The sequence below is a fragment of the Euleptes europaea genome, chromosome 6, assembly GCF_029931775.1.
Source record: "Euleptes europaea isolate rEulEur1 chromosome 6, rEulEur1.hap1, whole genome shotgun sequence".
Taxonomy (NCBI): domain Eukaryota; kingdom Metazoa; phylum Chordata; class Lepidosauria; order Squamata; family Sphaerodactylidae; genus Euleptes; species Euleptes europaea.
Window position 1 is genome coordinate 17488082 of NC_079317.1, and position 17672 is coordinate 17505753.

The 17672-nt window shown below is 43.2% G+C and overlaps 1 protein-coding gene across 1 annotated transcript in view; it reads right to left on the reverse strand.

Moving 5' to 3' along the window:
- The window catches only part of RCOR1 (REST corepressor 1), a 167437-nt gene that overhangs the window by 91382 nt on the left and 58383 nt on the right, over positions 1-17672 (reverse strand). The window contains exon 3 of the mRNA XM_056851418.1: positions 5298-5381. Within this exon, the coding sequence (XP_056707396.1) occupies positions 5298-5381 (84 nt within the window). The remainder of the gene's footprint in view (positions 1-5297; positions 5382-17672) is intronic.

Sequence of the window (17672 nt, forward strand, 5' to 3'; positions counted from 1 at the left end):
CCACTGTTGGAGAACTTCACAAAAGCAATAATTCACAGAACACAAATTTTGGATTCAGTTCACAGAATGTAAAAGAGATGGATCGTAAAAAAAACCCATGTCAAGCACACCCAGTACCATATTCTTGTTAAGTCCAAAAATTCTATCAGATTAGACGTCCTGAATCACTTTTTAAAAGGTTGCGACTATCCTGGCCTTGAAGAGGCCTGATCAGAATACATTTTAAAAGCATAGCTTATGAGCTTTCTGGATGCTATCAACAGGATGGCTTTTTTGTTCCCCAAAGGGATGCATATTTTGTGAAATCCAATTAATTTTAGAAGGTTCAGCAATTCAATTATTTGAAATATTTTCTGTTTGTGGAAAATGCCCCTTGCAGGACCTTGCAAGGAAAAGAATCCGAAGATGGAAGGAAGGTGCCTTCACTCCTCCAGATAGATATGTGGCCATATCTTCACCTTTTCTGCCATGCCACTCACCACAACTACAGGTATAGTCAAGTTGGCTTGCCTGTGCTGCTAACAAAAACCTCCACTGCTGGAATTCCAACTGATTTCATAGAATCATAGAGGAAGGGACCACCAGGATCATCTAGTCCAGTGGTTCCCAAAGTGGGCAATATCACCCCCTGGGGGGCAGTAAGATTACCTAGGGGGGCACTAAGAGGCAAGAGGGCAGCAGGGGGTGCTAGAGGGGGCCCCCTTCAACTGTGTTGTTCACTAATTTACAATAGATCAAGCTATGGCACCATGCTGGCAAATTTGGTGGAAACTATCAGAATTTTTTTCCAGACTTTGAAGAGCTGGTATCGCTGGATCAAGTTAATCAGTTTTGTTGAATAAATTTCAACTAAAAAGTTTTAATTTGATTTTGAACATATGTGCAATTAATGGTTACTGTTTTGAAATTTTATTGTTATTATCTTCTTTAATGAGTCAAAACCCCTATTTTGAATAATGCTTTTTATAGGATAGGGTAAGGGGGCGCTAGGGTTGAGTTTGTGGAACCAAGGGGGCGGTGGCTCGAAATGTTTGGGAACCACTGATCTAGTCCAACCCCCTGTACAATGCAGGAAATTCACAACAACCTCCCCCACACACATCCAGTAACCCCTACTCCATGCCCAGAAGATGGCTAAGATGCCCTCCCTCTCATGAACTGCCTAAGGTCATAGAATCTACAATGGCTATCTAGCCTCTGCTTAAAAACCTCCAGGGAAGGAGCACTTACCACCTCCTGAGGAAGCCTGTTCCACTGAGGAACCGCTCTGACTGTTAGAAAATTCTTCCTAATGTCTAGAGAGAAACTCTTTTGATTTAATTTCAACCCATTGGTTCTGGTCCGACCTTCTGGGGCAACAGAAAACAACTCGGCACCCTCCTCTATATTACAGCGCTTCAAGTACTTGAAGATGGTTATCATATCATCTCTCAGTCTTCTCCTCTTCAGGCTAAACATACACAGCTCCCTCAACCTTTCCTCATAGGACTTGGTCTCCAGACCCCTCACTATCTTTGTTGCCCTCCTCTGGACATATTTGAGCTTGTCTACATCCTTCTTAAATTGTGGTGCCCAAAACTGAACACAATACTCTAGGTGAGGTCTAACCAGAGCAGAGTAAAGGGATACCATCACTCTGAACACATTAACACACAAATGGAACGAGAGAAGATGCATAATATTTTCAGCAGCCACTGTCAGTCATCAACCATCCCCAAGCAAATAAATGTGAAAATTGGGATGCTTAAAATATTCACTGAAACCAGTGAGGGCTTCCAACATCGTTCTCTGTGCGAACATGCTGAAAAGAGGGGAAAGGTCAAAGCCTTACCCAATCTGTGTTCTTTCATTGTCTCCTTCTCCAAGCCCTTTACAAAACGTTGTTGCTAGAGTCTTTCAGATAAGCAGCAGAGGTAAGAGGAGACTGAACTGCAAGGATGCCCCAGTTGACTGGGGTCAGAACCCAACGCCAATTCCTTCTATTAAACTGCCATTGAAGTGAATGGGAGCTAAGAAACAGCAGTGGGATTTGCTTAGGAGGGGTTAGGCTGAGTCTCTGTTTTGCCAATGCACTACCAGGCTTCCCCTTCCATCACTCCAGCTTCACCCTCAAGGAGTTCAATATTTATTGCCAGCAGTTCAAACGGGCTGCTGCAGCAGCCTCTGCTTCCTTCCCCTAGAAACTGATGAGCAACAGTCCTTTGAGACAACACTGTTAAAAAACACCACCACCACAGTTTGAAGGCATCTGGTACAAGTAGTAAAGGACATATCTTTTCAAGGAAAAGAGAGAGCAAACCCCATAATCAGCGTTTGTTCTTCCTTGCGGAGCCAGTGCCACAGATTGGATCGTCAATGCACCTTTTAAAAAACCACTAGGAAAAGTGCCAATTATCCACTTTTAAATCACTCCAATATTTTTGTGATTAACAAAAGCATGGTAAGCAGTAACTAAACAGCATTAGTGCATACTTGGGAACCCATCTCTGACTAGTTACTGATGGATATCTACTCCCTCCAGTACCAGAGGCAGTATGCCTCTAGGTATCCGTTGCTGGGGAGCACAGGCAGGAGGATGCTGTTGCAGTCATCCTGCTTGTAGGCTTCCTAGGGGCAGCTGGTAAGCCACTGTGTGAACAGAGTGCTGGTCTTGATGGGCCTTTGGTCTGTTCCAGCATGGCTGTACTTATGTTCTCCTTAACACATTTCAGTGAGGAGTTTATACACACAAACTGAGCAGGGAAAGGGTGGGTTCCCCGCCCCCCATGCATGTTAACATAAGGAGTGAAAACTCCAACTCATATTGAGAACAGGAAAAAAATAGGGGGTACACTCACATATAGTCCTAAAAGGGTTTGAGAAACAAAGAACTTCAGTCACTAAAAGCTGTCTCTCTTTGGAAAGCAAGATGCGTCATTCACTTGAACGTCACACACTCAATACAAGTTATTTTAAGATAAACATGCAAGAGAACCTGTTGTAAAAACACAACAGTTTAGAAGCATGTGTAGGGTCTGCCTATGGTGGGGGAGCAAGATCATACATGCCCACCTCTGGATACCCTTATTGCAGACGTGAACATTTGAATAGGGCATGCATGAGAGAATTCCAATAGGGATAGACCTGAATTATGCAGTAATTCCCCATTTTTTAATGTAAGTTGACAATGGCTACACATGTTACACCAATGGACAGACATCTGGTGGGCTCAGAAATGAGACAAGGGCACCAAGCAAGCATGGCAATTGGTCTATCCAATTCATCCGTTTTACTGTAAAGCTCGAGCTTTGCATTCTAAAGCATTCGCCAAATTTGCCTGAATTTAACCCGGATTGCTCTATCCCTAACGAATGCCCCCGTGGCTCATGCAACTCTTTCCTATCCCATTAGGACATAAATGCAGTGCTCATCACAGCTGAATAAGGGTGTTCCCTCCCATTAATCTCTCAATGTAAAGGTTGATGCAGAATCATATTCCACGCAACTGCTGCCTAGATGCAAGCAACCCACCATAGAGTGCTATGTAATTAACACGGAGATGGATAATCACCTCCAGATTTCCTGGCTGGTGTTTATTAATTATATTAATAAGTAGATAATGATGTAAGCTTGGGTGAATTGTCAATTCCAAACACATCTGAAATTACGACTACCTAACTCTGCCTTATGAGCATATGGTAGCACATATGCTTTGCATACAGAAAAGTCCCTGATTCAGTTCCCAACATTCACAGTGCAAGAGAATCAGACAGCAGGCCAGGGGAGGAAGGAGAGAACTGCCAGAGACCTTTGAAGCCGCTTCCAGTCAGAGCGGACAGTAAAGTTGACACATGGTCTTGGATCAGAATAAAGCAGCTTCATATGTCCACCCAGCAACCTGATAGCCGAGACTAGAATGATCTTAGAATCATAGAGTTGGAAGGGACCACCAGGATCATCTAGTCCAACCCCCTGCACAATACAGGAAATTCACAACTACCTCCCCCACACACCCCAGTGACCCCTACTCCATGCCCAGAAGATGGCCAAGATGCCCCCCCCTCTCATCATCTGCCTATGGTCATAGAATCAGCATTGCTGACAGATGGCTGCTTAAAAACCTCTAGGGAAGGAGTGCTTACCACCTCTCAAGGAAGCCTGTTCCACTGAGGAACTGCTCTAACTGTTGGAAACTCTTTTGATTTAATTTCAACCCGTTGGTTCTGGTCCGACGTTCTGGGGCAACTTTTGTCAGAGTTTGGAAGCTAAGTAGGGTCAGCCACAGTAAGTACTTGAATGGGAGTACCAAGGAAGGCAGGGGTAGCTATGCAGAGAAAGGCAGGGGTAGCTGTGCACAGGAAGGCCACATCAAACCACCTCTGCTCATCTCTATCTTTAAAAACCCCATGGTCCTAGGGTGCGACTTGATGGCACACAATTATTATTATTATATGCCCACCTACTTTCCAGGATTTGAAGCATTCTTTTAGCATAACATACTGAAGTCAGGCTAGCTAGTGTGTGGCTAGGATTTATTATTTATTTTCGTATTTGTAATCTGCCCTCCCCAGCCAAGGCTGGGCTTAGAGAGGATAACAACAATTAAAAACAAGGTTCCTTGCAAGACAGAAAAGAGACCTGAAGCCATGCATTCTCTCTCTGCCGGAAGATTTCTCTCTTAGCATAAATCTACCACCCTACTTTCCTTCTATCCTATTCAGCAAGAGATTCAAATTCAAGTATTTATTGGAATGTATACCTCCAACCTCATTATTATTATTATTATTATTATTATTATTATTATTATTATTAGCCAAGAAGCAAGCATAATTTCTTTTCTCCTTTTAGCTAACTCAGTTCCAGTGCAAAAAGAGTGCCTGTATGCAGATGAGCATTTAGGTATAATTTCATTATAACTTTCAGCGTATCTTCAAGGAAGCTGTTAAGTAATATACTACAGATAGAGTAACAGCTAACCCAACAACTCTCTTCTTCGTGCATCAAAATTTTAATTGGCTGGGAATCAGGGAAACTTGAGTGTGAGCTCTTCAAAGATTCGTGGCCAGGAAGGACAATCCTTAGAGACCTCTAGCTCCTCTTCCTATGGGACCTGGAAATCTGGATAGCTGTCCACAAAGCCTTTGGGGAGGTTATGTTACTCCCAAATTGTTTTTTAAGGTATAATTAAAAAGTAGACTAGGTCACAAACTGCAGACACTCCCTGGTGAGAATGTAGGCAACTCCATTTTGACTTTGTTGAAATGGCTTGTTTAAAAAAAAATATTGAGAAAGAAAAGGAAAATTATCTAGTGACTTACACTTTGCCTCAGATATATTCTGATTCGGTGACCAGACGAGCATGCCAAGATTCTCTTTCTCCTGAGACCGCTTTGCAAGTTTAGCTGGGGGAAGAAGAAAAAAAACCCAGATGTACAGATTAAAACATAAGTAATGTTAAGTCATTCTTCAACTAAGGATTGAGGAAGGAAACTGGGGTGGTGAGCTGTTTTTCCCTGGCTTTGAGACCCTTGGAAAGCTGCTCCCAATTAGAAAAGGCAATATTAAACTCAGGAAAGACAAACTTTTATTTATTTATTTATTTATTTATTTATTTATTTATTTATTTATTTATTTGCCCCGCCCTCCCCAGCCAAAGCCAGGCTCAGAGCAGCTTGTAGTTACGGCTTGTAGGGATGCTTCATATATATCATACCTAGAGATAGGGCTATGTGTAAATTGCAAGGATTCTACCATTCACACTGGCAGTGGAGTATCCGTCCGCACAGAAGGTCTGCATACCCATCAGCCTCTGCTTTCCCTGCATTTCCCCCCACACCTCCCCACTAGAGGGCTTTTACAGCTATTCCGTTAGTGTGCAATAATGCTATAACAATCTGTGCAATAATGCTATAACAATCTATTATCACAGAACGCCCTGTTTTCAATTTTTTTAAAACTCAAAATCTCTAGCTCTTTTAAAAGTCAGCTGAAAATGTACAGGAACTAGCACACTGCGGCGACAGATTATAACATTAAAAGAAGAACGCACCATCGAGTTGCAATGGACTTACAGCGACCCTGATCCCAGGCAAGAGAGGAGCAAAGGTGGTTTTGCCAGTGCTTTGCTCCATGTACCAAAAGTTTTCCTTGGTGGTCTCCCATCCTAGTACTAACCAGGGCCAACCCTGCTTAGCTTCCAAACTCCAATAAGCTCAGTTAAACCAGGCTTTCCAGGCTGCTATAAATTAATGCTAGTGCAACAGCAATTACCAATTTTTCCAAAAAGCCCTCTGGTGGCACAGAAAGGAGAATGGCAGGTAAGGGGGGCTGATGGAAGGAAAATGATGCTGATGTGGGCAGGATTCTTTAAAAATGCACATTTGTCCTGTCTAGCTGTCCTGCCAATGCACTTGGACCATGTTCTTTCCATAAAGGTTGTACCAAACCAGGGTTTGAGAAAGAACATACCAAGGTCAGGAAAAGACTGGAAAACCTGGATCAGACGACAACGTCATGTGGATGCTCCAAAAATAAACTGCTGCAGCTTGGAAGCCAATGTGGAGAAAAGTCTGTGTGGCTACAGCCTGCCTACATGCAAAGAGCGTCTACCTCACATTTCGTTAGACCAAATGGAGATACAGTTCTCATTTTCAGACACCCTCTAGAAACCGACCATGACCAAAAATACCCTTACAATATGGTTAAATAGCAGATTTGCAGTGAAGGCTGTTATTTGATTCCCTGCAGTGTTAGCCAAGAGAAAAGAGCAAGCAGAGAGAAACGGGAAGTTGGCTGTGTTGTGTCATCATCAGTTACTTCCAGTGGCAATGCCAGTCAAATTATATATACTGTTCTAAACAAACTCTGGGCTTATTCAGGGTAAGAATGGGAGAGAGATGTGACCGTTACATTGCATATCCTTAAAAATGAAGTATGCAAATTATGCTAAACATACATAATCTCTATAGTAGTCAGTAGACAGGATGCTTATGCAGGATTTTGCAAAATAAAGGTATAGTGGTTTTGCTTTGTTTGTTTTTTAAACAGGGCTGGGACAGATATAGGAAGAAGTGGTTCAAAGTCTGAATGACAGGATGTTGTGCAGAATCCTGACCTAAATACTACCCTCCAGGTAGTGCTGGAACCATCACAAAATGGTGCCTCCCAATCCCTGCTCAGAAAGGCAGTAAAGAAGGACACCATGAACGGTGGTGTAAAAAGCCACTGAGAGTTTCAGGAGAATCAACAGAGTCTCACTCTCTCCGTCCATCACTTTGTACAGGTCATCCACCAGGGTGATCAAGGCTGTTTCTTCATCCAGTCGCTACTGCTGTACACACACGCACACGGGAGTGAAGGAACTTCTGTGTCTAGAATGAGCACACCTTTACATTCCCTTTGAGGTGGCTATTAAGAACATGAGAATGATATAAAATCCTGAAAGTTATTTTTACTTTAGTATATATTTGGGATTGCAACCACATGGGGAGGGGCTGTGGCTCAGTGGCAGAGCATCTGCTTGGTGCACAGAAGGTCCCAGGTTCAATCCCCGGCATCTCCAGTTAAAGGGACTAGGCAAGTAGGTGATGTGAAAGACCCCTGCCTGAGACCCTGGAGAGCTGCTGCCGGTCTGAGTAGACAATACTGATTTTGATGGACCAAGGGCCTGATTCAGTATTAGGCAGCTTCATGTGTTCACACTGCTTACAACATCCTTTAATCCTTCATCCAGTGTGTATGTCCTAGTAGATTGTGACCACTGAGGATGACCTTCTTGGATGAACCGTGTCTGGTCCATGTATATTATGTCACTGGATTAAACTGTGTTACTCACAGGAACTGCAATAGGTGAAAAGTGTACTGCACAGTTCATGACATGTATGGCCTAGACACCTGTTTTGTTTTTGATGTAATTTTTAGTGCACCGGAAATGTAAGTTTGCCTCACGCTGAACTTATTACAAACTCCAAACTTGAGGCGCCACAGAAAAAAGCCACCTACTTTACCTCAGGAGGCATATAGAGCAGGGCTTCTACAGCCTATGTTAACAACCACAAAGTTTTGTATGGGAGCCAGCAGACCTTCAAACAACCTAACCATAAACCATTTAGGCTTTTTGAAATGTCAAAAACAGCATTTAATTGTGCCCTGAAATGAACTGGCAGCCAACACTCTTTTTTTAGGACTGGCAAAACATGCCTTCATCTAGTGTGTATGTACTAGTAGATTACCTACGCTAAGTAACAATCACACTGCTGCATTCCAAACTGTCTTCAAGGGCAGTCCCGTATGGAGCCCATTACAGTAATCTAACCTAAGTACAAGACCAGACCACATTAGCCTAAACTGGTTATATGTGCCACAGAGGAGACCTCAGCATTCCATAGACAAGAGCTGAGCATCCAGATTTACTACCAGCACCAAACTGATCCTGCTCTCTCAGCAGGAGCGCAATCCCATTAAGATCAAGGCAACTCCTTAACTACTCAATGAAGTACATCAACAAACAGCAGCTCAGTTGTCTGGACTGAGCTTCTCATCCAAATCATTAAAGCCTCCAAGGTCTCTTCTGTCTCTGCCAGCAAAGAGAAGCAGAGCCGGGCATCATCCACATCTTCATGGCTACCGGGTCAGAAGCCAGATAATCTGGGCCCACTTCAATTTCTCTCATCGAAGAAAGCCTGGAGCTGGAGAGCCAGCAGCCCCTGAAGCGCCTTTTCTGAAAGGGGACATTTGCTACCAAGCAATAGCAATTCTTAACCGAACTGGCCAAAGGGGTGCGCAGTTTTTTGTTGTTGTTTGTTTGTTTCACAAATGACTGGTGAGATTAAGTTCTATTTTTGCTCACCCCACTGGTAAGCAAAAAAGGACATTTTTAATTTGTCGTGCAGTTTTGAGACTGCAGCACTCTGCGGCACTATTTGACATTTACTGCGTAAGGGCACTGGCCTGCATCCTGACACTTCCTCCCTGGAGGCAGAGTCACTTAAACCGGAAAAGGGCTCCTTAGGCTGAAACTTCCTCCAGCCTAAAATGGGATATCACCCACTGTTTGGTCCTTCCCTTATCTTGTAAGCAGCGTGATTACACTTCCATCCTTGCTCCCCCCACCCCAGTTTTAAAACCAAAATCTTTTGCTCTTTGTTGTGTGTGCTAAATTCTAACTGTAAAAATTGCCACCCTCACCTCCTCCCCCAAATCAAGTTTTAAAAACCCAGTGAGGACTAGAAGACTTCCCTACAAGAGGTTGAACACATGAAGCTGCCTTATACCGAATCAGACCTTTGGTCCATCAAAGTCAGTATTGTCTACTCAGACCGGCAGTGGTTCCTCAGGGTCTCAGGCAGGGGTCTTTCACATCCCCTACTTGCCTGGTTCCTTTAACTGGAGATGCCGGGGATTGAACCTGGTATCTTCTGCATGCCAAGCAGATGCTCTACCACTGAGCTACAGTCCTTCCCTGAATAAGAAACAGGACTCTTGCTATTTTGTCCTTTAGATTAAGAGAAGGGAGGCAGGCAGCTGAGAGCCTTCGACAAATTACTGCAGAAAATTAGATTCAGGCTAGAACTGCCACAAGGCCAGTTTTAAAATGGTCCAACTGTGCAATTCCCTTACATAAAGGAAACCGCTACAAAGATTAAATGCATTTTGGAACATCAAGGTAGTTATTCCCTGGATGTGTTTTTTTTAAATGGCAATCTAATTCCAGTCCTGCCCAGTTAACAACTTTGGTGTTATTTTCCTTACCCAGGGGGGAGAGGGAATGCACCATTTAAATTAGGCAAAAGTAATTTTGCTTTCTACGCAAACCTGGACCCAGCTTTGCCTACCATTTTTGCATCCTTCCTGTAAGAAACAAGATACTTAGAAATTACATGTAGCATAACCCTTCCAGTATTTTAAATCACTCATGCTTAACCAAAATTAAATCTGCTGGTGGAGTTATGGGCTTTTTTAAAACCTAGACCAGCGACCCCGGTTCCCACTTTGTGCAACATTTTGTAGAAGATCCTAGACTCCATTCAGTCCCAAACACTAGTGGACTATAATAATATCAACTGTTTGAAGAAGAGAGGCAGACCAATCCAAGAAAAACCCACATATGGAAACTAGTACAGAAGTCTGATTAATGTTTAATAGCCTGGACAATTACTTGATTACACACCCAAAGCAAACCAGGGTGGAGTCTCAGGAGAGCCGTTTACTTAAATACGAGCTAAGAACGTTCGGCAACGCTGACCATTTTTCATTCAATTCACAGATGCAGGGCAGATTACGAATGGAAAAGCTTTAAGGTTTAGTAATTCTACCCAAAATCCAAGACATATAAAACCCAAGTAACAGGGCTAAACATTTTAAGTACCTTTTCTAGTTTTATGGGCCCTACAGGAGTATCAATCTTCATGGTTCAACGCAGAGTACACTGTTTACAAATGTTTGTCACAATAGCTACATGAAGCTGTATCATTTAGAAAATCCATATCCTGCCTGTACACTTAGGAAGTGCCCTATAAGGACTATGGGAATAGAAGCTCAGGAAGTCCCCAGTTCTCCTTCCCCAGAAGTATCCAACTTTATTCCCAGTTTAAGTGCCTCTCTGTGCCTGGACCTATTTAAAAAATACAAACAGGCTATAACTGGAGGTGCCAAGGATCGAACCTAGGACCAAAGGATCTGCAGCAGCAGGGCTAGGAGAGACCTCTGCCTAAGAACATGGAAAGCAGCCGCCAGTCACAAGAGAAGCAGTTAAATGCAGCTGTAGCATCTTGCAGTGGCCAGTCTAGAAGAAGAAAGAAGTTATAGAGGCGAGGCACCGATCCCTACAGGAGCAGGTCTCAGCAACCTTTTATAATTACAGAGCTGAACAACGCCAATATTCAGAGCAACAGATTAACAATGAGCCAGTATAAGAAAGGCCATTCACGTATCAAACGATACATCTTAATATTACCGGTAAGTGACACGATACTTAATAATCTATAGAGTATCCACAGCCAAAATGCTGGTTGCTGTGAGTCCTTTATTAGGCAGCGGCACACACGAGGACTCACAAGTAGTAATAAATATACACAAGAGTAAGCTGCACAATTGCAGGGGAGGGGCTGTGGCTCAGTGATAGAGCACCTGCTTGGCATGCAGAAGGTCCCAGGTACAATTCCCGGCATCTCCAGTTAAAGGGACCAGGCAAGTAAGTGACGTGAAGGACCTCTGCCTGAGACCCTGGAGAGCTGCTGCCGGTCTGAGTAGACAATACTGACTTTGATGGACCAAGGGTCTGATGCAGTATAAGGCAGCTTCATGTGTTCACTCACATGAAGCTGTGCATGGTTTGCACTTGGAATTAAGTGCAACTGCTCCCCTCTATCATTCCCCTTTATCATTCCCCTTTCTGTAAAGCATCTCTAAGAAACCTATTAGTCCCATAAAAACCTTTGCCCGCCATTCCTTTCACACACTGGTTTCTCTACATCCCAACGACCCCTCCAATATACCTCTGAAGTTAAAGGTGGCGTTTTCTTTTATTTTCTTTTTTAAGAGCCTTATTTGGTTCTATACTATACCACCCGGCGTTTTCCAGGATGAGAAACTGCATTGAGCTGGCACTCCAAGAATTACAATGTTTACCTACTTGAAGATGCTAGTTTGGAATCCCCAGATAGTCAGCATTCTGACTAGCACCAAGGAGCACCTGCTCTTTAAAATGTGAGACTCTTCTCAGAACACCATCTTGGGTGGAAGAAAGTCTGGCAACCACCAGAAGCAGGGCCTTCTCAGTAACTGGCCCCAACAGTACGGAATCAGCTTCTCCTTGAGGCCTATTTTGCTTCTTCATTTGCTTCCTTTCAGATGCAGGTGAACACTTTTTCTATTCTAACAGACCATTCATACTGGAAACTATAGCCACAGTCAATGTTTATGAAGTGGCTGAGTTGTGGCTTAACATTTAGAAATGTTTAGAGAGTTTTAAATAGTTGTTATGGTTGTTTTCAGACTACTGTTTGGGTTTTATTACATACGTGTTTGGCTGGAATGGCAAACCACTTAGTGTTTCTGAGCTGAAGGGAAATAAGAATATTCTAAATAAAACATCAATACTGTGAAGTTGCTCAGGTATTCACACATCAAGTTGAAAACAGCATCAGCTAGTATTGTGATCTACTAGGTGCTTGATCATCCTGCTAGCCCTTGGAGGACAGCAAAAGACAGCCCCTAGTGGACTACCATATTTGCAAGTAGGTTTGCCATTAAAGGGAAATCCCCTGCCTCTGCCCTCCATGACTTGGGGAGCAGAAGATCACAGAAATTGGGGGGATTCCTAGAAAGTCACCTGGAAGCGATATCATATCTCCCAAACCTCCACCCAGAAATGACACCACAGCCTCTGTGTTGCTCTAGGAATTTCCCAATATCTATGGTCTTTCCCACAGAGACTGCAAGTGGGCATGTATGTTTGGCCAGATGGGTCAGAAGGTTGCTCAGGCCTCATATAGCCCACTGGAATGAACTACTCCTATCACATGCATTAACATTAGCCTTTGGATTGGGAACTCATTTGGCTTTATATATAAAAATATATATACAATATATATTATTTTGTTTGTTCACAGTGGGAGTTAGAGAAGTTTCTGATTGAGATTCCCTGATGAAGCTCACTGCTAAATGTGTTGGTATCTAACAGGTCAAATAAACGACTCTCCCTTGCATCTTGTTCCTTCTTTTTTCTCTCCCTCTATATTAAAATCCACATCCAGAGTAAAGCAAGCTGAAGGATTAAGAATCTGGGTTGTCGCCTCCAGAGCAACCCAATTCTCCTAGTCGCCTTTGTGAACAAGCATGGTTTCCCCATGTTCCTCATTAACAGACACAGGCCAATGCTGGCGATAAGAAACTGCTAGCTATTTTCAAGAATGACTACCCTGCAACTGAAAGAGTTTATCACATTCCCTGCCCCAACTCTAGGTGGCTTTATTGCATAAGAGGAACTGGAACAGCTGAATAAAAAGGCATCCGGCATCACCATGAGTCACCAAATGAGCTGCCTGCTAGAAGCAGGAGTGTATTTGTGCCAGGGAAAAAAATTAGTTCAAGAGAACACGCACATTCCAGGTGCTAATATCTTGCCTATCCCACTCCTTAACAGATTTTAATTACTTCAGCTATACTTCTGTACAGGCCTTTTGTACCGGCTTATCTCATTCATCCTGCGCCATGTTTTACAGTTTGCCTACCTAATAACAATTGTGTGTCTCACACCTGTTTTTTGTGAATTACTCTTTAGATTGAATGTTGTTTTTGAACCGTCATTCTTTGAACCGTCATTCTTTGAACCGTCATACCCCTGCCTTTCTGTTGCATGTATAAATCAGCATGATAGATTTACACTCTGATGCATCTGATCAAGTGAGCTCCAGCTCACAAATGCTTATGCCGGATTAAAAATATCATTCGTTTTAAGGTGCTGCTGGACTCCTATTTTATTACAGAGGACAAAAGGCAATCCTATCTGACAAGGACATTTTATGATCACCACTGGGAAAACATATATACTGGATGGAGACATTCCATCTAGTTTCCATCTAGACATTAGGAAGAATTTTCTAACAGTCAGAGTGGTTCCTCAGTGGAACAGGCTTCCTCAGGAGGTGGTAAGTGCTCCTTCCTTGGAGGTTTTTAAGCAGAAGCTAGATGGCCATCTGTCATCAATGCTGATTCTATGACCTTAGGCAGATCATGACAGGGAAGACATCTTGGCCATCTTCTGGGCATGAGGTAGGGGTCATTGGGTATGTGGGGGGCGGTAGATGTGAAATTCCTGCATTGTGCAGGGGGTTGGACTACATGACCCGGGTGGTCCCTTCCAACTCTATGATTCCCAAGAGGTCTTTCAGGCCTCTATTTAAAAGTTAACCAGGAACAAGCAGTTCTCGAGGGATTTCCTGGTGCAGCTGAACTTTGGCAGTGGTGGGGCAGCTTCTGCCATCTCCAAAGCGTACAGCATAAACAAGCAAACTCTAACCTCTCGTCTACTAGTAAAGGGCAACAAAGAAATGTTTCTCCACATTGCACTGCTGAGCTTTGGAGCAGGCTGAGGCAGTAGCATGCGCATATATGTGTGCACAAGCACATCCACCCCACTCCCCAAGTTCTCTTGCATCCAAAGATGGAACAGGAAGAGAAAGCTTAATGTGAACAAAACTATGCTTTGGCCAATAAGCCAAGCCAAAATGTGTCAACCCTGACCATGAAAGGCAATGGAACTCACTCAGCAGCTTATGGAGAGTGACATTTAAGGGGGGGGCCTGTGGCTCAGTGGTAGAGCATCTGTTTGGTATGCAGAAGGTCCCAGGTTCAATCCCCACCATTTTCAGTTAAAGGAACTGGCTAGCAGTAGGTGATGTGAAAGCCCTCTGCCTAAGACCTAGCAGCTTATGGAGAGTGACATTTAAGGGGGGCCTGTGGCTCAGTGGTAGAGCATCTGTTTGGTATGCAGAAGGTCCCAGGTTCAATCCCCACCATTTTCAGTTAAAGGAACTGGCTAGCAGTAGGTGATGTGAAAGCCCTCTGCCTAAGACCCTGGAGAGTCGCTGCCAGTCTGAGTAGACAATACTGACTTTGATGGACCAACAGTCTGATTCAGTATAAGGCAGATTCATGTGTGCTCATGTGATATTCGCAACCACCATTAACCAAAAGAGCCACGTTTACTTCCATCTCCAGCATGAGGCCTGCCCCTAAGGGAGACCAATAGATTACCTGTTCCTCTGGCAGCTGTTTCAACGTGGGAACGACCTGCCAACCACAAGCCCCACTAGGTAATGGCCTTGCTCACTTTCCTGAAATATAGGGTCTACAGGAACTGGGCACTGTTGTTACTTGGCTGATTGTGCACCAAGAATAACTAATCCGTACTACAGTTTAAACTTTACCTTACTAAGATAGTGAATACTACACAAGGAAGGTATACATATTCTACAGTTTGTGCACTGAAAATACATGCAGGTTTCTTTTAAAACTTACACAAGAGTGACCTGTCCTTCAGAATGTATCCTGATAAGACAGCTCATGTCCAGAATGGCTAGTGCATTATAAGATTGTGATCACTGGACAATAAAATAAGATACATGTGGTCTGTTGTTTTATACCTGTTTCCAATTTTCACCAAAAATGAAATTCAAAGGAAACAGAATATTTTTTTTAAAGAAAGCTTAATTTTTTATAGGTCTGCCCCTAAAATTCCACCTTAAATGTTAGTTGCCAAGTTCCAAAGAGCAAGCATGGTGTAATGGTTAAGAGTGGTAGACTCTAATTTGGAGAATCATATTTGATTCCCCACTCTTCCACATGAGCAACGAACTCTAATCTGGGTAAACTGGGTTGGTAAACTGGGTTGGTTTCCCCACTCCTATACCACAAAGCCTGTTGAGTGACCTTGGGCCAGTCACAGTTCTCTTCGAGCTCTCTCAGCCTCACCTATCTCACAAGGTGTCTGTTATGGGGAGAGGAAGGGAAAGAGATTGCAAACCGGTTTGATTCTCCTTTTAAAAAGGTAGAGAAAATCGGCACATGAAAAACCAGCTCTTCTTCTTCAAAGTCACTGAAGGTAAAACAGCCAAATATTGTCCAAGAAGAGGGAGAAGTCAGTATGGTGCAGTGATTAAGTTTTGGGACTAGGCCTGGCAAGGTCTACGTTCAAATCCCTGCTCATTGCAAAATTCATTGAATGACCTTGGGCAAGTTATTCTTGCCTACCTCACAGGGCTGCTGTGAAGACAAAATGGGACATAAGGTTTGACAGAAATGTGCTAATTTAACAATAAAGATTACCCGTTTCACAGTGTGGCTTCACATGTCCCTACTTTCGTACTGAGAAACGCTTCATTCGTGCAGTTGAGCGACCTACACTTCCAAGTTCACTCCCAATTTACCCCTCAAGGCATTTTAAAAGTAGCAGACAGACATCCATTCCCAGCTGCTAGACACTTAACGGACATACAACATTCAAGCAATGAACCGAGAACACTTAAATTCAGATTGGAAGTCACTGAACATTTGAGCACTAGAAGTATGACTTTTTAATGTAACTGAATAGGAACAGCAGAACACAGAGGCATATTACACAATACCTCACAGAGGTCTGGCTATGCACTGAAAAGGTTATGGGGAAGGGGGGGGGGGAGAAACATCTGAACTAAATCTCCGCCTGTGAACACTGTGGTGTCTGATTCTCTGTATCTTTAGAACACTGAAGCAATGCCTGCATCGATCACACATATATAGCGAATGGAGCTAAAATTCACCAGCTGCCATTTTTCAAGAAAGCATGATAACAAAGGGGCGGGGAGGAGAGACAGATCCAACACTTAGCGCAGTGACTATTAACACAAGAATCTTTCAATTGCATTTTTCTTTTCTTGTGGGAGGTGGGAATTCCCAGTCTTAATGAAAGAGCCTCCCCACAGGTATAGGTTTTTTTAAAAAAAGAACAAAATTCACTCACTGCAGCGCATACCAGGTGAAAAGTGTGAAATTACACCTCGAAACAGATACTCTGTTAGAATTTTTTTTAATTCCCTGGTATCCTTCTTGTCTCCTTGTACTGGATTTTCAAGCACAGATCAAACCTTGGTATAATCTTCAGTGGAATCCAGAACGACTTTAAAAATGACCTGACATTTATTTATGAGGAAGCTTTACCTATATAGGAGAGAGAAAGTGTACGTGCGCGAGAGAGGGAGGAGACAGTGAATTTCAAGTACAGACAGATCTGTAGCTAACAAGCAGTGGAGCTTCTCCCCCCACCCCACACACACACCCTTTTAAAATTAATTTCAGCAGTTCTTAAAGCAGCAAAATGCATGAACCACCACAACTACAGCGTCACAATCCAACAGGCCAGGTTAAATTGGAGAGGTTTTTATGGTCACACGTCCTGCAAAGCCACAAGTCTTTCAGACTGAAGATAGAAAGAAAGATATTCGCCCCAGACAACAGTTATCAGCATTTGTGGCTCTTTCATATCAGGCATTAACTCCAAAATTCCTTTTTCTGCCTCGTGCATCACCTGAAAGTCAATTTTTCAAGACACAATAAATTATAATCTAGTTGGGCCACTGTTCTCAAAATGCGACTTCATTCCCCGCAGGATTTACCATATTTCTAAGAATTCTGAGAACTGGGATAAAAGGCCCCCCTCCCGCTGCCTATTATTAACAGATTCAACACACTCAGTCACAAGAGAGCCGGGACAGAAAGCAAACTGTCCTTTTGTTAAAAGCCTGTGATACAATTTCCTTCATCAATTTATTACCAATCTGGAGTGATCCATGGCCACAAGGATGGGATTATTTCTCCTTTCAATTCAATCTCCGTTTTGTGTGATCTATTGTTCTGTCTTGACTGAATGACTTTCTAGCCTCGTGTATACCTTTCTTCTCTTCTCTCCTGGGCACAACCTGCCAAAACCTATATCCCGGCCTAAGGTTTGGGGCTGCGATGCAGAGGCAGGCAACGGCAAACCACCTCTGCTCATCTCTTGACTTGAAAACCCCATGAGGTGGAACTTCAGGGAGTCGCCATGAGTCTGTTGTGACTCAAAGGCATACTTTAAGGTTTTCCCGAGGCAGGGCCCACTGTGGCAGCTGCATGAAACATTATCTTCAGTTGGCTGTAGTAAATATTCAGTTAAAAAA